Genomic DNA, 21,362 nt, shown 5'->3' with positions numbered 1-21,362 from the left:
TACACCATGTTCACGACTGGAAACTTCAGTCTCATGCTGATGTTGATTTTCCCCAAACTGATACATAGATTCAGTTGGGTTCCATCACAATTTAAAAGGGGTTTTTATTGATGGAATGCAACAAGCTGATTCTAAAATTTATATAGAAGAGCAAGGGCCAACTATAGATCTTAGGAGAACACACACAGGTAGATAAAATGATCAGTGGGACAAAAGAGAAATATATTTGATGGATCACTATACAGCAAGGAAAAGGAATGCCTTACAGCTACACATGTTAATCTGGATAAATCTCAGACACATGGTATTAAAGGAAAAAGCAAATTGCAGTCAAATAAACATGGTATAGCTTCATTTATATAAAAGTCAGAAACATGCAAAACAGAACATCTATAATAAAATCACAAAGCAAGCAAGGGAATGACTGAGACAGCACGGTGTGTCCTCTACCAGGGACAGGCACAGCAGGGACCACACAGGGTATCCACCTGCACTGGGAGCCGCGGAGTCTCAACCACTGGGCTGCCGGGGAAGTCGTATCCATTTCTGAAATGGGGGTAGGGAGGGTGTTCTTTGTCTTGTAATATTTCCTTGCATCTCTTCACTATTTAAAACCAAACAAAACAAGAAAAGATTCTAGAGGATGGGGGTAAAGCAGAGAAGGAAACGGGAAGTCTGCCAGTGCTTATGTACAAAGAGACAGCTACACCAAGTTCCTGCTGCTGCTGCTACTGCTAAGTCGCCTCAGTCATGTCCGACTGTGCGACCCCAGAGACGGCAGCCCACCAGGCTCCCCTGTCCCTGGGATTCTCCAGGCAAGAACACTGGAGTGGGTTGCCATTTCCTTCTCCAGTGCATGAAAGTGAAAAGTAAAAGTGAAGTCGCTCAGTCATGTCTGACTCCTAGCGACCCCATGGACTGCAGCCTACCAGGCTCCTCCATCCATGGGATTTTCCAGACAAGAGGACTGGAGTGGGGTGCTGTTGCCTTCTCCGACACAAAGTTCCTAACAGAGTTAAATAGTAATAGTGAACACTGTTTAGAAAAGCAAAGAAGTCCTAGCAGCTCAAACCTTCGTGGACGTGGGCAGAGCCTTGGGCTTCTCTGAGGGCTCTTGGAAAGCAACCTGCCATGTCAGTGGAGGGCCACCCCCTGCCCCAGCAGCATTTGTAGATTTTCACTTAACCCCACTTTTGGTCCAGCCCCTCACCCCCACCCTCCCCAGTTTCCCCAGGACACAAAGCTGCTTCAAAAGCCGACACCTCCACCCCAGTGGGGTAGCTGCTTGGCTGCAAGGGGTCAGGTGGGTCCTGGGGGGAGGGAGATCCTAGCTGGTCCTCACAGTCCCTCTTGTCAGCCCCAAATCTCACCTTCCATGGTGCTGGTGGAACCCCAGAGCCTCTCCAGGGCTCAGGGTGGGGGCTGGGGGATTTGGTGGCCTCTCAGCCCCTCCCTCGGGGAACACTTAATTGCAGCGTCTGGTTCTCTAGGAGAGTAAATGAGCCTCTATCCACTTATCTCTCAAACTGTTGTCAGGTTTTTTGGTCTACTGCTGTCTCCCTATTTTCTCTTTGTAAATTTACATCATTTTTCATTTCTTTATTATCATTTTAGATTTTAAGAGGAAACAAGTAAACTCATAAAGCTAAATCTGCCACATGTAACTGGAAGTGTCTACTTATTATATTTAAATAAGTGTTTAACAAGGAGCTCCTGAAGAGACCAGAGAGGAGCTTAGCCATCTCGGCACCATCCTAGACAGATGCTTGAACATCCCTCCCCCCACCACCCCAATTTCTCTGCCTTGATTTTTTTGGTCAGGCAAAAAAGGGTGAAGTACAAACTGCAAAGATCTGGGTTCATATCCAGACTCCTCCATTTACTACCCTGTGAAATCTTACCACATCAACTCTCATAGCGTTAAGTTCTTCACTGGCATAATTGCTGCCCAGGGTACCGGGTTAGCTGGAGACAAGTTCAGTGAGGTTCTGGCTGTTGAAAAGCTCCTCACTATAAAGCACTCAACCTGGGGAAGAATTGTGGGTTCTCATACCCTGGATCACTACATTCTGCCTTAGGCTGCTGTACCCCAACTCCCCAGCCCCCCTGCCCCAAGGCCACAGGAGGCAGAGCTCTGGATCCTCACACCCTCAGGCATTCTGTGGTTCCCAGGTCTGACAGTCAAAGGAAACAAAAACAGCAGCCTGGGCCACCGAGGAGGACCAAAAACCCACAAAGCTGGAGGTAGTCCCAGAACCAAGTGGGCACTTTATTAACCTGGCAATGGGGCAGCCAGGCAGGCCGAGCAGCCCCTTGCCAGACCTTTCATGGTTCTCAGGGGCCACTAACAGAGGCTGAATCCCAGGGCCCAAGCCCTGGACCCTAGGAGTCCAAGCTGGGCAAGGGCAAGCCCAAGGGTGGCAATGGGAGTTGCTGAAAGCAGGCATCAAGTACCAGCCTGCCTCCCTCTGAGGCTAGGGGTGGGGGTGGGCCTGAAACGAGTTATGAGTCCCCTCTCCTGCTCGCCTTGTGCAGCTTGTACAAGCTCAGGCGCTTCCTGGAGTCAGGAAGCCACGAGTCCCACGTCAGCTGTGGTCTGGAAGGTGATCCCGTCCCCTGGCAACGGGGAGGCCAGGAAGGGCCAGAGCCAGACGAGGACCCAGCGGGGCCCCAGAGCTGCCTGCAGGTTGTGGCAGGGGCCCAGGTCGTATGCGTGCTGGCCCCGAGCCCACTCCCACGTGGTCTGGCCCCTGAGCAGCAGCATCCCATGAAAGAGCAGTCCGGCCCCACACAACAGCGCGCCCGCCACGCACGTGTCGGTCACGAAGGCCAGGGCGAACTGCGCCAGAGACACTCTTCCTGCAGGGAGAGAGCAGAGAGGGTAAGGGAGCAGCAGCAGTCCCAGCCCTCCCAGAGCCCGGCTCCTGCCCTCCTCCCATTCCCTCCGCCACCATGAAGCAGGGCGCATTCCTCTGCTCCACAACCTGCAGAGTCGCTGCTCCCTGGCCAGCCCGTGCTGGCTAACAGGAACACACCGGTGAACGGGGCACACGTAGCCCCCTGCCCTAGACACACCTTCACTCCTGCACCAAACCCCTGTGAGCACCCCCCACGAATGCCAGTCTAGCATCTCCAATCTTAGGGAACTCACAAGAAATTCAAGAGATCATGTCTCAGTTAATGACAGCTGTGGTGGGCGTGATGACAGAAAAAGCATCTTGGACCATCCTCATCAATAACAGGTAATAAGTATCAGCTGAACCAATGAACTGCAAGATGCCATGAAATGTTTTACCAAGCGAGAGAAGCCTGACACAGAAGGTCGTGTATTGTATGGTGCCATTTATATGAAATGTCCCAAACAGGCAATCCATGGAGATAGAAGATCAGTGGTTGCCAGGGGCTGGGGAGTGACTGCTTAAGGGGTAGAGGCTTTCTTTTGAGGGCAATAAAAATTGTCTGGAATTAGTGGTAATGGCTGGACTACACTGTGAGTATACTAGAGACAATTGTGCAGTTGAGGATGGTTATAAGTAATTGTAATTGTAGTTACAATTAGTAACTGTAGTTACAATTATGCTATGTGAATTTTTCTTCAGTAAAAAAAAGAGCTGGCTTCACTGTTCACCTGAAACTGTCACAACATTGGTAATCGTCAATAGCTCAATACAAAATAAAAAGTTCAAAAAAAAAAGAGAGAGAGCTGGGCTTCTCTGGTGGCTCAGTGGTAAAGAATCTACCTGCCAATGCGGGGTTCAATCCCTGGTCCAGGAAGATCCCACATGTCATGGAGCAACTAAGCCTGTGTGCCGCAACTATTGAGCCTGTGCTCTAGAACCCGGGCGCTGCAGCAACTGAAGCTCGTACACTCTAGAGCCTTTGCTCTGCAACAAGAGAAGCTACTGCAATGAGAAGCCCGCACTGCAACTAGAAAGTAGCCCCTGCTCACCACAACTAGAGAAAGCCTGCTGAGGCAAAGAAGACCCAATGCAGCCAAAAACAATGAATGAATTAATTAAAATACAAAAATTAGTTTATAAAAACGCCTATTGGTGGGGTGGGTAGATGACATGCAAACTTATTAAGAGGCTCAGGGAAATAAACTTCATTTATTTTGAGAGTGTTGTCTATTTCGGGTGGTGTCTGAAGTTTGCCTTTTCATACTGTTCATGGGGTTCTCAAGGCAAGAATGCTGAAGTGATTCGCCATTCCCTTCTGCAATGGACCACGTTTTGTCAAACCAGTCAATTCTAAAGGAAATCAACCCTGAATATTCATTAAAAGGGCTGAAGCTGAAGCTCCAATACTTTGGCCACCTGATGCGAAGAGCCAACTCACTGGAAAAGACCCTGATACTGGGAAAGGTTGAAGGCAGGAGGAGAAGGGGACAACAGAGGATGAGATGGTTGGATGGCATCACCAACTCAATGGACATGAGTTTGAGCAAACTGTGGAAAATAGTGAAGGACAGTGAAGCCTGGCGTCTTGCAGTCTATGGGACACAACTGAGTGACTGAACAACTGGAAGTTGAGGAGGTATTTGCTAGCTGAAGAGGGAAGAAAATATTCTGTTTGAAGGTCCTGAGGCAGGATGGAGAGATGTCTGCAAAACAAGTGAGTGGATGGTTCTGGAAGCTCAGGAGAGAAGCCCAGCTTGGATGTGCAGATTTGTGAGTGGTTGGTACCCAGGTGGTTCTGGACCCGGCAGAGTGTGTAGAGAGATGAGAACTGTGCCTCAGCCAGGAAACCAGGTCCCTGGGGACCAGAGAGAGAGGGAAGCCAGAAAGGAAGGAGGAAACTCAAAGTACAAGTTGTTGGTGATGTCCAGGTAGAGCCCTTTCAGGAGATAGAAGGCCATCAGTGGTATGTGGCTGAAAGGTCTCGTGAAGCAAGAAGAGAACACCGAAGCCTCCTCTGGGTTTCGTGGAGACAGAGGCTGGGGGACTGTGGCAATCTTGGAGAATGGGTGGGGGCAGGGCCAGTTTGGAACAGGGGAGGGGGAGAGGCAAGGGAAAGTAGCCTCTGAGCCCAGGAGAGTTCTTTGACTTGGCAGCTAATGGAAGACAGAAAGCGTGAGCTGGAGGAGGAGGACATGGGGTGAAAGAGGCTTTGGTACCAGGTGGAAAACCCAAAGGAAGCCCAGGGAGGGAGCCTGGAGTGGCCAGAGGAGAGGCAACCCACAGTGTGAGGCCTCTGAGTGGGGAGGAGGGGCCGGGCACTGGGGACGCTGGGGCAGCCAGCTTCCGCCCCCGGACAGGACAGCCAATTCCGAACTACTTCGCTCTGTGATGGATTTTTAAGAGAGATGGGGATTTGGAAGACAGGAAAGTGAGAAGGTTTGAGCTGCAGTGGAGGACAACCAGGAACTACTGAGGGCCTGCTGAGGTCAACAGCCATGACGTGACATGGTGTCAGCTGTCATGAAGGACCAGGCATGTCTGGCAGCTCTCAGCAGACACAAGGGCGGACACAGAGAAGCCAGGAAGGCACAGCGGAAGGAAGATGGAGCCGAGAGGCCGGAGATGCTGCAGGAGGTGGCTGGTAATGAGGGCGCTATGCGGGACCTGGGGCGGTGAAGTGGAAGGTGCTGATGGACAGAAAGGTGAGGCCCAGGAGCTCCGGAGCGGATGTCACGGAGTAGAGTGAGAGCTGAGTAGGAGAGGAGGTGGGAGCGGAGAGGGGGTGACTGATGGGGTGATTTGGGAGGTGACACGTTTTGGACTCTGACGGACTGGGGTGGGATTGGGAGGAGAAGGTAAGAAATTGGGCCACTGGGGCCATTCAGCCAGACTTTCGGATGCCGATGCACTCAACAAGGCCCAGGGCTGAGAGACTTGGTGCTGGACTGTCTTCAGTGACTGTGGGGAGCAAGTGGAAGACCGTGGATGACCAAGAGGGGTCATGCATTCAGACAGGAACAGCTGAGGGCCTGAGTGTCCATGGAGGAAGGGAGGTCACTGAGGAGGGCAGTGCAGGAAGCCAGGGTCGGCAGAGGAAGGCCCTGACCACCCCACTGGGCCTCCGCCCAAGGTCTCCCCTGGGCCACAGGGAGGGGGTCCTGGGGACAGAGCTGGGCCTAGACAGGATAAGGAGACATACTCGCTGTTTGGAGTGGTCTGGAAGTCTAGCAACTGCAGGACAAGGTTACAGAGAGGACTGTGGACAGCTCAGGAGGAAGGGGTCTGGGAGGGGAAGCCCAAAGCATCATGGGGGGCGGAGGACAGTGTGAAAAACCAGTGGGGTTTCTGTTTTCGGTGGTGTCGGAGGAGAGTGTGTTCACAGAACACAGCCTCTCAAGCAGCCTCTTGATCCAAGACATCCCCTCCCAGCTTCCAAACACTGGACCTCCACCTGCCTGTAGCCTTCACTGGCTCCCCACTTCATCTCCTCATGCCATAGTCAAGGTCCTCCACTACCCAGTCCTCATCTACCATCCTAGCCTTAATCCTCATGTTTCCCACCAAATGTCTTCCCCGCTTCCAACCTCCAAGCCTGTGTTCACACTGCTCCTCTAGGTATGAATGCCACCTCCCTACTGAGAATACTTCCTCACCATGCCATCTGCCCTGCCCAGTGAAATCCCACCAGTATTTCCTCCCCTGACTCTCTCAGCTAGAACTCCATACCTCTGTCCAGGCCCTGTGTTTTGCCAGACTGCACACCCATCTGAATACCCAGCTGCCCCTGCCTCCTAAAACTGACCTTGGGACTGGGTCCCTAGGGCACTACCTGGAGAAGCCTCCAGGAATTCCACTGCCCGCCTGGATGGGCCTCGGCCTCTGTGGGGAGGTTCCCCCCGACCCCCCCCCCCCATACACACACACTCCCTGGCATCCAGGGCTTCCCACCTGTGAGCAACATGAGCCAGGGCAGCAGGAGCAGGGCGGCGGTATGGAGGGGTGTGTGGGCTCGCAGCAGGGCCGACAGGGCCGGGCCCAGCAGCACAGAGGCGTGCAGCAGGACGCCCGCACCGTGGAGCAGGAGACACAGGAAGGGCCGGTAGTTGCGGAAGCCCACGCAGCGGCCCAGCAGGCGGCAGTGGTGGTCTCGGCGGAGGATGCAGATACGGCAGGCGGAGCAGTGCCCACTGCGCGGCGGCACCTGGCTTTGGCACTGGTAGCAGTAACTGCAGGGAAGGAACCACAGGGTCAGTCCCTCCAGCAGCTCGGAGAGCCCCTCATGGTGCCCGGATCAGCCCCTGAGCCCATCCTGGAGAACCAGGCACAGCCCCTGCCTTCGCTAAGCCTCGGGTCCCTCACGGAGGAGTAAATGCAGGCTGGACACCACTTCCCAAGCCTTTCCACTTCTAGCACAGCAGGTCTGACCACCTCAGTCCTGAGGTCTTTGGCTGGTTTCTAACATCTGGGAGCAAATTTTTGTCCTCCACTATTACCAGCTTGGTCCAAGTCACCATGAACTCTGCCCTGAATTATTGCAACAGCCTCTTGACTGGTCGGTCTCCCTGATTCCACCTTTATCCCCTCTACTGTAGCCTTGCCCCAGCAGCCAGACTGATCCTTTAGAAATCTAAGTCGGGAATTCCCTGGCAATCCAATGGTTAGGACACTTTGCTTTCATTGCTGAGGGCCTGGATTCCATGGGCCGCAACTACTGGTTCATTCCTGGTTCAGGAAGTAAAATCCCACAAGCCTGGCAGCGAGACCAAGAAAAAGAAATAATAAAATAGAATCTAAATCATATGCCTCCTCTGCTCAAAACCCCGAGATGGCTCTCCATTTCACTTCTGGTAAAAAGGAAAGTCTTCAAAGTCTGTTTACAAAGTCTTTATATCTCTAATCTCTCTCTTCTCCACCACCCACACATCACCGCCCCCCCCACCGCCCCCGCACACCACCTCAGCCACACTGGCTGTCCTGCTGTTCCCTGAACATGCTGGGCATACAACTGCCTCAGAGCCTTTGCATCGCCTGTCCCTTCTGCCTGGCACATTCTTCCCCCAGATGAATATGGCTAACTCTCCCCTCTCCTTCAAGTCTTTGCTCAAACTCCACCTTCCCTATGAAGCCTACCTTGACCACCGTATTTGAGACTGCACTCTTTCTGTTTCCTGACTACCAACTCCTTCTAACATTCTACATTATTTATTTACGAGCCTTAAGTTTATCATCTGTCCCCTCCCCCACTGAAAATCAGGAAGACGTTTTATTGTACCCTCCAGTGCCTGGATTAGTGCCCTGCAACATAATAATGTACTCAATAATATTCGTGAATGAATGAAACTCGTTCTGCCTTCTGGTTGTAAAAGAGGTCTCTGGCTCTAACAAGCGGCTCAAACATCTTCAGGTCCTAGGGCCCTCCCGCTGCTCCAAGCTTCCCTCTTCTCCCCCGCGCCAGATCCCGAGCCCCACTCACGCCCAGCCCTGGCCCAGACCACGGCCGGCCAGCATCACACCCCGGATGCTGGGGTCCGAGCGCAGGAAGAGCCCCACGTTGCCCAGTAGGTTGAGCAGCTGGAAGGCTGCCAGCGCAACCTGCAGGGTCCGGGCCAAGGGTCCCAGCGGAGGTGGCCCGGGGCCTAGCACTAACACGTAAGCCAGCTCCAGGCCCACCGCCGCGGCCCAAAGCGCGGTGAGCACGAGGGGCAGCCGCGCGGGAGCCGCCTCCGCGGTCCCCACCGCCCAGGGCTGCCCCATGGCCTGCACCCACTAGCAGTAGGACCCCTCTAGTACCCCGCCGCTTCCGTATTGAGGCAGGGATAGTGGCAAACGGACGTCTGCTACAACCAATAGAAGCTCGGAATGGGCACGCGAGCGTTCCGGTCCACTGGGCGGGCCCACAGGTACGGAGATGTGATTGGACGGCCGAACGAGCCAACGAGATGCTTGGAATCTCGTTGGCGCTGAAGCCGGGTAGGGGAACGCTGTTATAGCCCCGCCCCTCCCGCGGAGGCCCCGCCCACCCGCGGACGCCCTGCTCACCCGCGGCCACCGGGCAAGCTGGCGGAGGTGGCCAGCAAGCCAGGATTGAGTTGCAGCCTTGGTGGCGTCGGGGATTCCCGGCTCAGCACATTCCCCCTCTTCCCCCAGTAGCCCCGATATTAATAGCCCTGCCTCGGCCCATCCAGCTGGCTTGGAATCCCTCTTCATGCTCGAGTGTCTCCCTTCATCACCCCAGAAAACATTCAAAACAGCTCGGCGCCTCGGTGTTTCTGACTGTGAAATGGGAATAGTGGTCCCTGTCTCCCACCAGCGCGGCTCAGGAAAAGGGTCAGGAGGAGGTCCAAAAGCCAGCTTCTAGAGCGATCTGCGGCCACGATTATTCTCCTCACCTTCGTTGTACACATAGGGAAAGAGACTCAGAAAGGGCCCGTGGCTTTCTCAAAGTCAACACAGCGCCCAAGCGGCGGAGCCAGAACGCGAACCCCGGATCTCCGCCACGGGATCCATCCCAGAGCCTCAAAATTCGGCAGTCTCTTAGCCCCAGGCCAAACTCCTGCCTGGTCCGGACCCGAGCACCCTCGCCCCCATCCGGCCCCACCCTCCTCCCCCATATTTAGCGCGAATCCGATCCGGGGCTGGGCAGGGCGCTACTTAACGCGGCCCCCGTGTTCTGGAGCGCGCTGAGCAGAGCGAAGCCAGGATCCCGAACAAGATGATGATGGTTCTGCAGCCCGAGGGTCTGGGGACCGGGGAGGGGCCCTTCGCGGGCGGCGGCCGCGGGGGCGGCGAATACATGGAACAGGAGGAGGACTGGGACCGCGACCTGCTGTTGGACCCGGCCTGGGAGAAGCAGCAGCGGAAAGTGAGTGCTAGCCCATTTCCTGATGGCACAACTGAGGCCTGAGAAGCCAGGGTTTGTTCTTGGCATCTCAGTAGGTCATGGGCAAGAGCCTGTCTTAACCCTTAGTGCCACTTCCTAGCCCAGGCTCTGGCCATCAATCCTCTGCTGTCCACCAGAGCCCGACGAGAGGGCTCGGGACCCTCATGAGGGGTTTAGGATGACAAGAAAGATTTCTGGGATCCCCACCCCACCCCCAGAAGTTCATTCACCTGGGCCCATTTTTGCTAAAGAATATGGTTTGGGTAAAGCCCTGGAGATCCAAGTTTGGGTGGGGTGGGTTTGGGAAAAATCAATCTTTCTTCGCACATCGCCCCCATTTTCTGAAATATTCCCAGACCCCACCTGAGGACATGCAGCTAGGCAACTAGTGGACTTAAGAGTATGGGGGAAGTAGTAACCATCCCAGAATTCCTACCCACCCTCGCTATATTCTGTCCAGCATGATGTCCATGGTCACTCTATCCCAATTGTCAAGTAAGGAAACTGAGGCTGAGGTAGGACCCACATCATATACTGTTAGAAAACAGTCCCCTTCCCTAGGCAACCTGGGGGTCTTTGCCCATTGCTTGTCCCTCCCCCATTCTTTCCCAAGATACCCCTCGCCACCCCAGGGGCCCTGAATCTGCTGAAAAGGCCACAAGGTCGGGAAGGAGGGGAGCCCTGGGTTCCCTTTCGCGGTAGGTAACCTGACTCTCAGGCCAGATGGACACTTTGTGCTGAGGCAGCGCCTTGGAGGAGCTGAAAGGGCATCTGCTGCCCAGGTCCAGCCTTGTAGGGCACTCAGACCTCCCCTCCCCGATCTATTTTCACTCCTAGACTTTCCCAGATGGAGGGGGCAGGACACCTGGGGACCCAGAAGAGAAAGTGATCTGGGCCTGGAGTGAGGAAACGCTGGGGAGTGGCAGGCTGGGGGTAGGGGGGCACTGTGAGGTCATTAGACTCATCACTTGCCAACGGTGTGTGACCCCAGGAAAAGGGCCGGGAACAGGGGTGCTTGGTGGAATTTGCAAGATTTAGAGAATCCCGGATTTAGAATCAGATCACTTCCGCTAAGTTAGATGACAGGAGGTGACCCCAGGGGCTGGGAGGCTCAGCTGACTCGGCTAGGGTGTGCTGGGTGATCTGCCTCCCCCCAGGCTTTTGCACCTGTCTCTAAGCAGGGCTGTGGTCCTCGGGTCCAGCAGTCTCCCAGTGATGTCATCCCTGCCCCTGGCTCCCGCTGCCACCTGCTCTGCAACTCCTCTCCCCACCCCACCCCCACCCACCCAGGCCTCTCCCAGATCCAGGTTCACAGGCCCCTCATAAGACACAGGCTAGTCTGTACCTTGCTTTCATCAAAGTATCAAGAACATCCTTCCAACCCAACTTACAGCCACCCACTTCATCCACTTACTCAGTGATTGCACCCCTGTAGACGCTCTGTAAATTCATTAGTGTGCCCTGAAGTTGGATAATCCAGTTGTTTCTTATCGGGCAGTGTTTATTACAATGTAATGAACATCTCTGTGCTCAACTTTAGCCCCGCCCCGTCCCTGCTTTTCTCCATATCTTAAAGCACTTCTGCCTTCTCCCATCTGACACCAGAGTCCTCTTTATTCAACCTCATTTGAAAACAATTGTTTAATATTTCCTAGGGAGGTCCTGGTATGTGCCAGGCACTGTGTCAGGTATCAGAAATTCAGCAGGGGATGAAATAAAGCCCCTGCTTCAGAGAGCTTAGAGTCTAGCAAGGACAAATGTTTCCATCTCACCCCCTCACTCCTGACCCGTCCCACTCACTGACACCCTCCCTCACCCTGGTCTCAGTCGCCACCTCCTCACTTCTCCCTTCTGCTCTGCCAAGCCATTCTCTGCAACCAGAATGAACTTTCTAAAACACAGTTCTGCCCCTCTCCCTCCCTGTTGCCCTCAGGATCAAGTTCACACTCCCTGGCTTAGCACTCAAGATCGTGCATGACCTGGCCTCTGCTGCCCCTCCGGCCCGCCTCTCACCACTTATACCCCACCATTCCCAGAGCGGGGCCCAGATAGCTGTAGCCCCACAATCCTAGCAACTGTTTCTCATCACCAAGCCCTTGCGGCTGTCCCTGCCTGGAATGCCCTTGCCCGTCCTTCCCTGCCTGAGTAACTCCTGCTCTTCCATCACAGTTCTGATCCATTACTCACTTTCCCCAAGAGGTTTGAAGAACCCTACCCTAAGCTCCTCAATGCTGCTGCTAAGTCGCTTCAGTCGTGTCCGACTCTGTGCGACCCCATAGACGGTAGCCACTAGGCTCCCCCGTCCCTGGGATTCTCCAAGCAAAAACACTCTCTCCTAATACTTCGCAGGCCCACAGGACTCTTTCATTGCCTGTGAGTTCCTTTAGGGTAGGAACCAAATCTTATTAAAAGTCATGTTTGTCCTATGAGGGAATCTGCTTCCTCCACTATGGAGGCCTCGCCCAGACCTGCCTTTCCCCCTGCCCTATCTGGACCCAGAGCATCTAAGACTCCAGAGCCAGGAGGATCTACAGAGAATCCAACAGCACTCCCCTGTGCTCAGGGCAGCATCAGTGCTCAGCCCCCATTTATACACCTGAGGGAAAGAATTCCAAACAACTTCCTTGGGGTGTCTGCTTTGGGGGGCATGGGAGGGGGAAATCCTTTGAATTCCAGGATCCTGCAAGATCAGGGGAGGAAGAACCTGAGACATCATTGACTCTGAACTGTAACTGTACAAACAGAGAGACTGAGCCCAGGAGACGGCGAGGGGCACATCCCAGGTCACAGTAGCTCAGCTGCGGTGGGAGTCCGGGTATAGATTCTACCAAGGACTGCCAGCTGAGGGCAGAATCTGGGGCCTGAGGCCTTGGGAGGTTGTAGAAACTTGTACACCAGGCTCTAAATCACTGCCATCCCCCAAAGGCACACAGCCTATATCACCCCTCCCATCTCAGACAGAGGCTGAGGCTGAAGCATGCCCTGGCTGGAGAGGGCGGGCAGTCTCCTCCAGAAACTAGGTCAGGCTGCGCCTCAGTGTCCCCCTGTTCCTCAAGGGCCTGCAAAGCTCCGGCAGCCTCACGATCCGCTTGGGGGCCAGTTCACAATAGCCTTAGGAGGTCGGTGGGGCTGAGACGATAATAACACAGATGCACAGTTCCTCGGACAAAACCCTCCAAGCCACCTGTGCTGCGACCTGGAATGTTTCAGATTTTAGTAAGGCAGTGTCCCTGGTGTCTCAGGGGCCACCACACTGGCTGGAGACTGGCCAAAGCTGTTGTTGTGCTGGCGGCATCCACACTGGGATCTGAATGGGACCCAGACCCCATTCCTCCCCATTTTCAGGAGAATTAAAGCTCAGAGAAGGACAGGGGCTGGCCCCAGATGCACAGCAAGTGAGTGCCTGAGCCGGAACTTGCATCCAGGGCCTCGGGCTCTGAGATCTACCCTGACCGAGAAGCCAGAGCCCTGTCCTCAGCACTAGGGTCTGAGCACTGTCCTCTGCCCCCAGACCTTCACTGCCTGGTGCAACTCGCACCTGCGCAAGGCTGGCACCCAGATCGAGAACATCGAGGAGGATTTCCGCAATGGCCTCAAACTCATGTTGCTCCTGGAGGTCATTTCAGGTGAGGATGCAAATCAGTGCACAGGGACCCCAGGACCTAGGGGAACCCAGAGAGCTGGGGGAGCAGTGCCAGCCGAGTGCTGGAGGGGACATGCTGAGGGAGGAGGAAGTTTGAGGACCGTGTCTTCAGCTTCCTCGCGTGACTTTTGATCCTTGACCTCTCCTCTCACACCCAGGAGAGAGGCTGCCCAGACCAGACAAAGGCAAAATGCGCTTCCACAAGATCGCCAATGTCAACAAGGCCCTGGATTTCATTGCCAGCAAGGGGGTGAAGCTGGTGTCCATCGGTGCTGAAGGTGAGGAGGTGGCAGGAGGTGGCCAGGTGGGGCTGGGGGCGCGGTTCCTCATCTCAACCACAGGGACAACCATCTGCACCTCACGGGAGCAACTGTAAGGAGCAAAGGTACCCACGATGCTAGCACAGGCCCTGGCACCCAGGAGGTGTTCAGTGAATCCTTTTGAAGTAAAATGATTGAGCATCTACCTAGCCGGTGCCAGCCTTGGAATGCAGACAAGGAGCCAGAGGGCAGGGCAAGGGGGAGGGGGGCTGAGGCCTGGTGGTCAAGTGGAGCATGTCCCCACCGCCCCCCACCCCACAGAGATTGTCGATGGGAACCTGAAGATGACCCTGGGCATGATCTGGACCATCATCCTTCGCTTCGCCATCCAGGACATCTCCGTGGAAGGTGAGTGGTGGGGAGGCGGGGAGGATGTGGGCTGGCCCCGACCCCTCCCCAACCAACACTCACCCCCATCCCTGCCCAGAAACCTCGGCCAAGGAAGGCTTGCTCCTGTGGTGTCAGCGGAAGACGGCACCGTACCGCAACGTCAATGTGCAGAATTTCCACACCAGGTGCATCCTCCAGTCAGCATGCGGGGCCTCTGCGGGGGTCTGGGCCGGGACAGCCAGGGAGGGGAGAGGTCACAGCCAAGTTCCTGCAGCAGGGTCTGAAAATGACAGGACTCAGTCAATGCTGAACTGAGTCCAGGAGGGTGAGGGGGAATTCCTGGAGAAGGGAGCACCGGAGACATCCCAGGAAGGGTGTTCCAGCCAGAGGGAGCCTTGTGAGCGAAGACCCAGAGGCCAAAAAATCCTAGAAAGTGGTGTAGCGTAAGCCCAGGGTAAGGGAATCATGATGAACTTGGAGGAAATGGTCCATGGCTGGTAATCAGGGCCTTAAATGCCAAGCAAGGAATTAGAACCTGACTCCATTTCACAGATGAGGCCATCCAGATAGGAGGGCTCCTGGGACCAGGGTAGGGCAGGGCCCCGGCCTGAACTCAGGCCTGACCCCGCTTCTCTCTGTCCAGCTGGAAGGATGGGCTGGCCCTCTGTGCTCTCATCCACCGACACCGCCCCGACCTCATTGACTACGCCAAACTGCGCAAGGTAGGCCCCCCTCAGTCCCAGCCAGGACTCCCCAGTCTCTGTCCCAGATGACCTTTCACCTCTCTCCCCTCACACCACCTAGGACGACCCCATCGGCAACTTGAACACCGCCTTTGAAGTGGCTGAGAAGTACCTGGACATCCCTAAGATGCTGGATGCAGAAGGTGAGAGTAAGCCTCGCCCGGGCGAGGACTCTGCTTCCACACCAGGCAGCACTGTCCCACCTCCGCCCCTTTGTCCCTACTCCTCCCTCCTCCCGGGATGCTCCGCCCCACCCCTCCCCCTGCTCCCTGGGCAGAACTCTTCCCGCCAACAGGCCCCCTTCTCCAGGAGCCCTTATCTGGTCCCCTGTCCCTCTCATCCAGTGGAACCAGCCCCTCCCGCCTTGGCCCTTATGTAATGGCTCCACCCTCACATCCCAGTTACCTGGGTCACTTGGTGGCATGATAGTCACTCATCCTGGGAGCTCCTCTAGGGGAGTCCTGCCTCCTGTCCCTGTGCCCATAAAGGCTTTAGTAGTTAAACCAGCAAACCTTTTCTGGGTACTTACTATGCCTGTACCCTAGATCTGAACTTGGAGGAAAGCCAGCCAGCCAGCCAGCCAGAGGCAAGGCCTGTTTAGAGACGGCAGGCAGTGGACACTGGCGGTTCTTGAGGGCTACAGGGTCTGCTCACTCAGCCACTCCTTGATACTGTCCTCACCCCACTGAGGGTGAGGTTGCTGGGCCCTAGTGGCCATGACTAGATGCCTCTGCCCCTTCCCATCCCGAGGGAGCTCTCTGCCTGGGCATGAGCCCACTCCCCACCCCTGGCTTTGCCCAACTGACACCTGGCTGCCATTCCCCAGACATCGTGAACACCCCAAAGCCTGATGAGAAGGCCATCATGACCTACGTTTCCTGCTTCTACCACGCCTTCGCTGGGGCGGAGCAGGTAAGAGGCTCAACGGTTGCCACTAGGGTTGGGCGTGTGGCCCAGGTGTCTACAGTTGGCAGCCCCTCAACATTTGGAGGTGCCAGGCCCCACCGAGGCACCACTGTCCCAACTGCACATACTTGACCCCTGGGCACTTAGGCGCAGAGGCCTCTGGCCTGGAAGCTCCCTCCTCACCCTACAAGGCATGCGGCCTTCATCTGCTCGGTTTACATGGACACAGGGTTTAGGGATTGCAGAGGGAGTCTGGGTCGGGGATGTCCTGTTCTAACACCAGCCTTTCTGCCCACTCCCACCAAAGGCAGAGACAGCCGCCAACAGGATCTGCAAAGTGCTGGCCGTGAACCAGGAGAACGAGAAGCTGATGGAGGAATACGAGAAGCTGGCCAGTGAGGTAAGACTGGGGCCAAAGGCCTCCCCCTCTCCTCCCTTGCTCCCCCATCCCGGCCCTGCTGTTCCTCCCATCCCAGCTGACCCCCGGCCTGGACTGCAGAGCCCACCTCTCCTCAGAGTAGCCTTGGCCTCCTCCAACCTCCTCCTGCCATCTTTACCCACCTCCTGCCCTATTTTGCCCATCCAGGCTCCTGCCATCCACTCATTCATCCATTCAGTCACTCATCTCTAGACAGTCTCACGGCCCTTTGCTCTGGGCCAACTATGCTGGCCCCTGGACTCAGAATGTAACCATCCTGCTCCTTTGCTGACTAGTGGGGACCCCCTCTGCTCAAGGCCCAGCCTGTTGGCCAAGCCTGGGCGTGGCTGGACACAGGTAGGCAGGGTGAGCAGGCCCGCTCAGCCCCCTGTGCTCTGCCCCTGCCTGGACCCTGCAGCTGCTGGAATGGATCCGCCGGACCGTGCCGTGGCTGGAGAACCGCGTGGGCGAGCCCAGCATGAGCGCCATGCAGCGCAAGCTGGAGGACTTCCGGGACTACCGGCGCCTGCACAAGCCACCCCGCGTGCAGGAGAAGTGCCAGCTGGAGATTAACTTCAACACGCTGCAGACCAAGCTGCGGCTGAGCCACCGGCCGGCCTTCATGCCGTCTGAGGGCAAGCTGGTCTCGGTGAGCCAGGCAGGGGGCAGAGGGGGACCCCTGGCCCTGCCCACATCCCCTTGGACTCTCTGTTCCCATCTGTATAATGGGTGAACCATGATGGAGGGCGCCTCTCTCTGCTTGGACCGCAGGACATCGCCAACGCATGGCGGGGCCTGGAGCAGGCAGAGAAGGGCTATGAGGACTGGCTGCTCTCCGAGATCCGGCGCCTACAGCGGCTGCAGCACCTGGCGGAGAAGTTCCAGCAGAAAGCCTCCCTGCATGAAGCCTGGACCCGGGGTAGGTGGCTCTGGCCCCTGAATATGTTCCGTGCAGATTGCAGGGAGCCTGGTGGGAGGGGGACAGGGTCCTGGTAGAAGGCACGGGTCAGGGTAGGGGTTCTGCAAGGAAGCTGGAGACCTGTTTTCTAGTCCCTTCTGGTATTTGCAATCAAATAATACCGGAAGGGAACCAAGGGCCACTCCAGATCATGTAAGCTCGGGGACCCTGACATCACTCAGGAGCCATGCCCTGAAAAAGGAGCTTACCTTCACTTTATCTCACTGGCGTCTCAGAGCAGACCCCTAGGTGTAGGCTGGGCAGGAGTGATCACCTACGTTCACGGATGGGGAATCTCCAGTGTCACACACGGGACTCAGACCCCCTGCTCCTGAGTAGCCGCCCCTGGGTGACGCAAGCCGGGCTTCTCTCCATGCAGGAAAGGAGGAGATGCTGAGCCAGAGGGACTACGAGACGGCTTCGCTGCAGGAGGTACGGGCCTTGCTGCGGCGCCACGAGGCCTTCGAGAGCGACCTGGCGGCGCACCAGGACCGCGTGGAGCACATCGCTGCGCTGGCCCAGGAGCTCAAGTAGGCATGGAGTCTGCTGGGCCCACCCCGGGCAGAGAACGACACCCCCACCTGGCCCCGCCCCTCGGCCTCGGGCCCCGCCCCTCGGCCTCGAGCCCCGCCCCTGCTCCCAAAGCCCTCCAGACCTTTCACTCTTTAATAACCTCACCTTGGTGCCCCTGTCCTTCCCAGCACCACTTTCTCTGCCCTCCTCCTGTAACCCTGTCCCCTAAGCTGGCGTCTCCTTGCAGTTTTGGGCCGGCCAGGCCCTCACCACAGCTTTGGCCTCCTGCCACCTCCTGTAAACCTGTCCCGGAAACTCCAAGCCTCGCCCCTCCTCCCAAACTTTTCCAGGGACAGGAGCTGAGGACCCCCCTCTAGGAACGCACTGAGAAGGCCCTGCTCTAGGAAAGCCCTGTTTCACCCCCATCTACCCTGGCTCCTTTGTGCCTTCACCACTCCTGGGCCCAGAGTCCAGCCCCCTGAGGGACAGTCAGGCAGAAATCTGGGCTGGAATCTGGCTTCGCGGACACCCCCCTTCCCATCCTCAGTGAGCTGGACTACCACGAGGCAGCCTCGGTGAACAGCCGCTGCCAGGCCATCTGCGACCAGTGGGACAACCTGGGCACGCTGACCCAGAAGAGGCGGGATGCGCTGGAGGTGAAGCTGGGGACCCAGGGGTGAAGGCTGGATGCTGGAAGAGGGTGAGGGGCCTGCTGGGCCAGCTACTGACTGGCTATCCCTGTGGCCTGCAGCGGATGGAGAAGCTCCTGGAAACCATTGATCAGCTACAGCTGGAGTTTGCCCGGCGGGCAGCGCCCTTCAACAACTGGCTGGACGGCGCCGTGGAGGACCTGCAGGATGTGTGGCTGGTGCACTCGGTGGAGGAGACCCAGGTGGGTGTGGGGGCTCCAGGTGTGCAGAGTTGGATGGAACGACAAGGAAGTGGCCTGTCTTCTGTCGGCCACCTCTTTGGGCTCCTGGGGAATGGGGGGCCGGAAGAGAAGCCCAGTTCTAGAGTGCCGGGAGTCCGGAGGCCTGGGTTCTCTGGCCAGTGCTGCCCTGGCTCTGGTGAATGGCCCAGAGCCCCTGGCCGTCCTTTGTTGCCTGTGGGAAGTAGGGGCGCTGGCTGATGCTTCCTGCCTGTCGTCCCCAGAGCTTGGTGACAGCACATGACCAGTTCAAGGCAACACTGCCCGAGGCTGACCGAGAGAGGGGTGCCATCCTGGGCATCCAGGGTGAGATCCAGAAGATCTGCCAAACGTACGGACTGCGGCCCAGCTCCACCAACCCCTACATCGCCCTCACCCCGCAGGACATCAACACCAAGTGGGACATGGTCAGTGCCGCTGGTGGCCTTTCCCCGCCTCCGTCCTGCGCAGACGCCTTCTAAACCATCCTGAGATCTCAGGTGTCCCGAGACACAGAGAATCAAGCCCGCCTCCGGATCTGTGATCTGCCACAGACTCTACGTGGCGTTGGACAGGTCCCCTTGCCTGATTGGCCCTCTCTGTAAAATGGCCATAACAACATTTTCCTGTCATGCCTGATGGAAGCAGAATTAGATCTGGTGTGGGGGCCAGATTATTGTACAGAACAATCTAAGTTTGTTAAGAGTGTCGGCATGGGCCCTCATTAACAGCCAGGAAATGAGCAGAGAGAGGCTGAGTGACCTGCTCAGAGCTTGCCCCCTCCCCAGAGCCCTTGGCTCAGAGTAAGGAGCCCTGTGAGGGGCTGGAGCCCTCCTCTCACTCCAGAGCTGTCCCTGACACCACCACCCTCCCTCCAGGTCCGAAAGCTGGTACCCAGCCGTGACCAGATGCTGCAGGAGGAGCTGACGCGGCAGCAGGTGAACGAGAGGCTCCGGCGGCAGTTTGCAGCCCAGGCCAACGCCATCGGGCCCTGGATCCAGGGGAAAGTGGAGGTAAGGCGTGGATCAGGGAGCCAACCTGGGAGAGGGGGGCCGGGGGCTGGGCCACCGGGGGCTGGAAGCCCTCACCCTGGCTGGTCCCCCTGTAGGAAGTGGGGCGCCTGGCCGCAGGGATGGCCGGCTCTCTGGAGGAGCAGATGGCGGGCCTGCGGCAGCAGGAGCAAAATATCATCAACTACAAGAGCAACATCGACCGGCTGGAGGGAGACCACCAGCTGCTGCAGGAGAGTCTGGTGTTTGACAACAAGCACACTGTCTACAGCATGGAGGTGGGACCACACCGCTTAGGACCGAGGGGAAGGCGGTGCTGCGGGGAAGCCTGGGGCGGCCGTGGCTGGTTGATCAATACATAATAAATCATCAAACTTTATGGCAGGGAGGGCCACTGGATGTCACTCAGTGGAACCTCCCGATGGGGTCCAGCAAGGGGGAGGATTTGCCCGGGGTCAGACGGTGAATTGTGGGTGGAGCCAGAGCTCGTGGCCAGGCACTGGCCGCCCACTGGCCCGGCCTGTCTCCTGCTTCCACAGCACATCCGCGTGGGCTGGGAGCAGCTGCTCACCTCCATCGCCCGCACCATCAACGAGGTGGAGAACCAGGTACTGACCCGAGACGCCAAGGGCCTGAGTCAGGAGCAGCTCAACGAGTTCCGGGCATCCTTCAACCACTTTGACCGGGTCAGCAGGGGCCTCGCCCTGTGGGGTGGTGGACTTGGGGGCTGGCTTGGGGGCGGGGATCAGGGCCAGAGCCTGACATCTGCTCCCCAACTACAGAAGCGGAACGGCATGATGGAGCCTGATGACTTCCGGGCCTGCCTCATCTCCATGGGCTACGACCTGGTGGGTGTCCTCCAGCTCTGTCCAAGGGTCCCCTCCATGGCCCCTCCTACATACTGATCACCCACAGTGTCCCTCCCACATTCACACCTTCATTTCCTCCTCATCCACCTCCTGAGGCTGGGGAGAATTACCCCATTTCCTAGGGGGGTAGCTAACAAAAGTTCCAAGAGGTAGATTAATTTGGAGCTAGTTCTCTGTGACTCCAGAGCCGGAGCTTGCAACATGTCCACCTCAGGGAGAGAGCACTACAGGGGGCGTGGGGAAGAGGTCAGGACCAGCAGGAGCAGGGCATCGCCACGGGCAGGAAGCAGAGTTCAGCCCAGTGGAAAGGATTTCCCAGAGCCGGAGCTAAAGCTGCAGTGGACCGTCTACGGAGAAAGGGGGCCGCCTTGTCACAGGGGTCATCAAGCCAGGGGGACACCAGGAACCCTCCTGGCTTAAGCATCCCCGGGCATGGTGCCCGGCCTCTAACCCTGCAGGGGGAAGTGGAGTTCGCTCGCATCATGACCATGGTGGACCCCAACGCAGCTGGGGTCGTGACCTTCCAGGCCTTCATCGACTTTATGACCCGAGAGACAGCTGAGACGGACACGGCTGAGCAGGTTGTGGCCTCGTTCAAGATCCTGGCGGGAGACAAGGTGAGTCCCTGGTAGGGGTGGGGGGAGCTAGTGGGTGGGTGGGGGGACCAAGACCTGGGAGCCCTCAAACCCTCTTCTCCCCCAGAACTACATCACCGCCGAGGAGCTGCGGCGGGAACTCCCGGCAGAGCAGGCCGAGTACTGCATCCGCCGCATGGCGCCCTACAAGGGGGCCGGGGCTCCAGCTGGAGCCCTGGACTACGTGGCCTTCTCCAGTGCCCTCTACGGGGAGAGTGACCTCTGACCTTAACCCCCGAGCTTCCCTACTCAAGTCCGGAGAGAGGGTGCTCCCTCCGGCTGATCCCACCCATCCCTTGGAGCCAGGGCCACAGAGCCGAGTGTTTCTCA

General features: G+C 57.0%; 2 protein-coding genes across 15 annotated transcripts; one reads left to right on the top strand and one right to left on the bottom strand.

The window, feature by feature from the left end:
- Positions 1-229: 229 nt before the first annotated feature.
- Positions 230-21,258, top strand: ACTN3 (actinin alpha 3). Of its 14 annotated transcripts, none has more exons than XM_068977684.1 (22): positions 230-258; positions 9,687-9,762; positions 13,292-13,406; positions 13,582-13,701; positions 14,005-14,091; positions 14,171-14,258; positions 14,717-14,795; positions 14,878-14,959; positions 15,643-15,728; positions 16,030-16,122; positions 16,559-16,789; positions 16,912-17,059; positions 17,478-17,628; positions 18,159-18,267; positions 18,363-18,503; positions 18,764-18,946; positions 19,397-19,531; positions 19,627-19,806; positions 20,068-20,214; positions 20,311-20,376; positions 20,856-21,014; positions 21,100-21,258. In XM_068977684.1, exons 1-22 carry the CDS (start codon positions 230-232, stop codon positions 21,256-21,258), a joined length of 2,664 nt encoding a protein of 887 aa, XP_068833785.1. The 14 variants fall into 14 exon arrangements, with proteins under 14 accessions (XP_068833785.1, XP_068833781.1, XP_068833783.1 ...); XM_068977680.1 differs by having other exon boundaries at positions 21,046-21,258; XM_068977682.1 differs by having other exon boundaries at positions 20,311-20,403.
- ZDHHC24 (zinc finger DHHC-type containing 24) lies at positions 2,264-8,675 on the bottom strand. The gene is made up of 3 exons (XM_068978702.1): positions 8,374-8,675; positions 6,849-7,126; positions 2,264-2,859 (listed from the first exon to the last, which is right to left on the bottom strand). Exons 1-3 carry the CDS (start codon positions 8,652-8,654, stop codon positions 2,564-2,566), a joined length of 855 nt encoding a protein of 284 aa, XP_068834803.1. The 5' UTR covers positions 8,655-8,675; the 3' UTR covers positions 2,264-2,563.
- Positions 21,259-21,362: the final 104 nt, after the last annotated feature.

Source organism: Capricornis sumatraensis, chromosome 8, assembly GCF_032405125.1.
Source record: "Capricornis sumatraensis isolate serow.1 chromosome 8, serow.2, whole genome shotgun sequence".
NCBI lineage: Eukaryota > Metazoa > Chordata > Mammalia > Artiodactyla > Bovidae > Capricornis > Capricornis sumatraensis.
The sequence above is the reverse complement of the archived record's forward strand: the minus strand, read 5'-3'. Positions and strand labels throughout refer to the sequence as shown.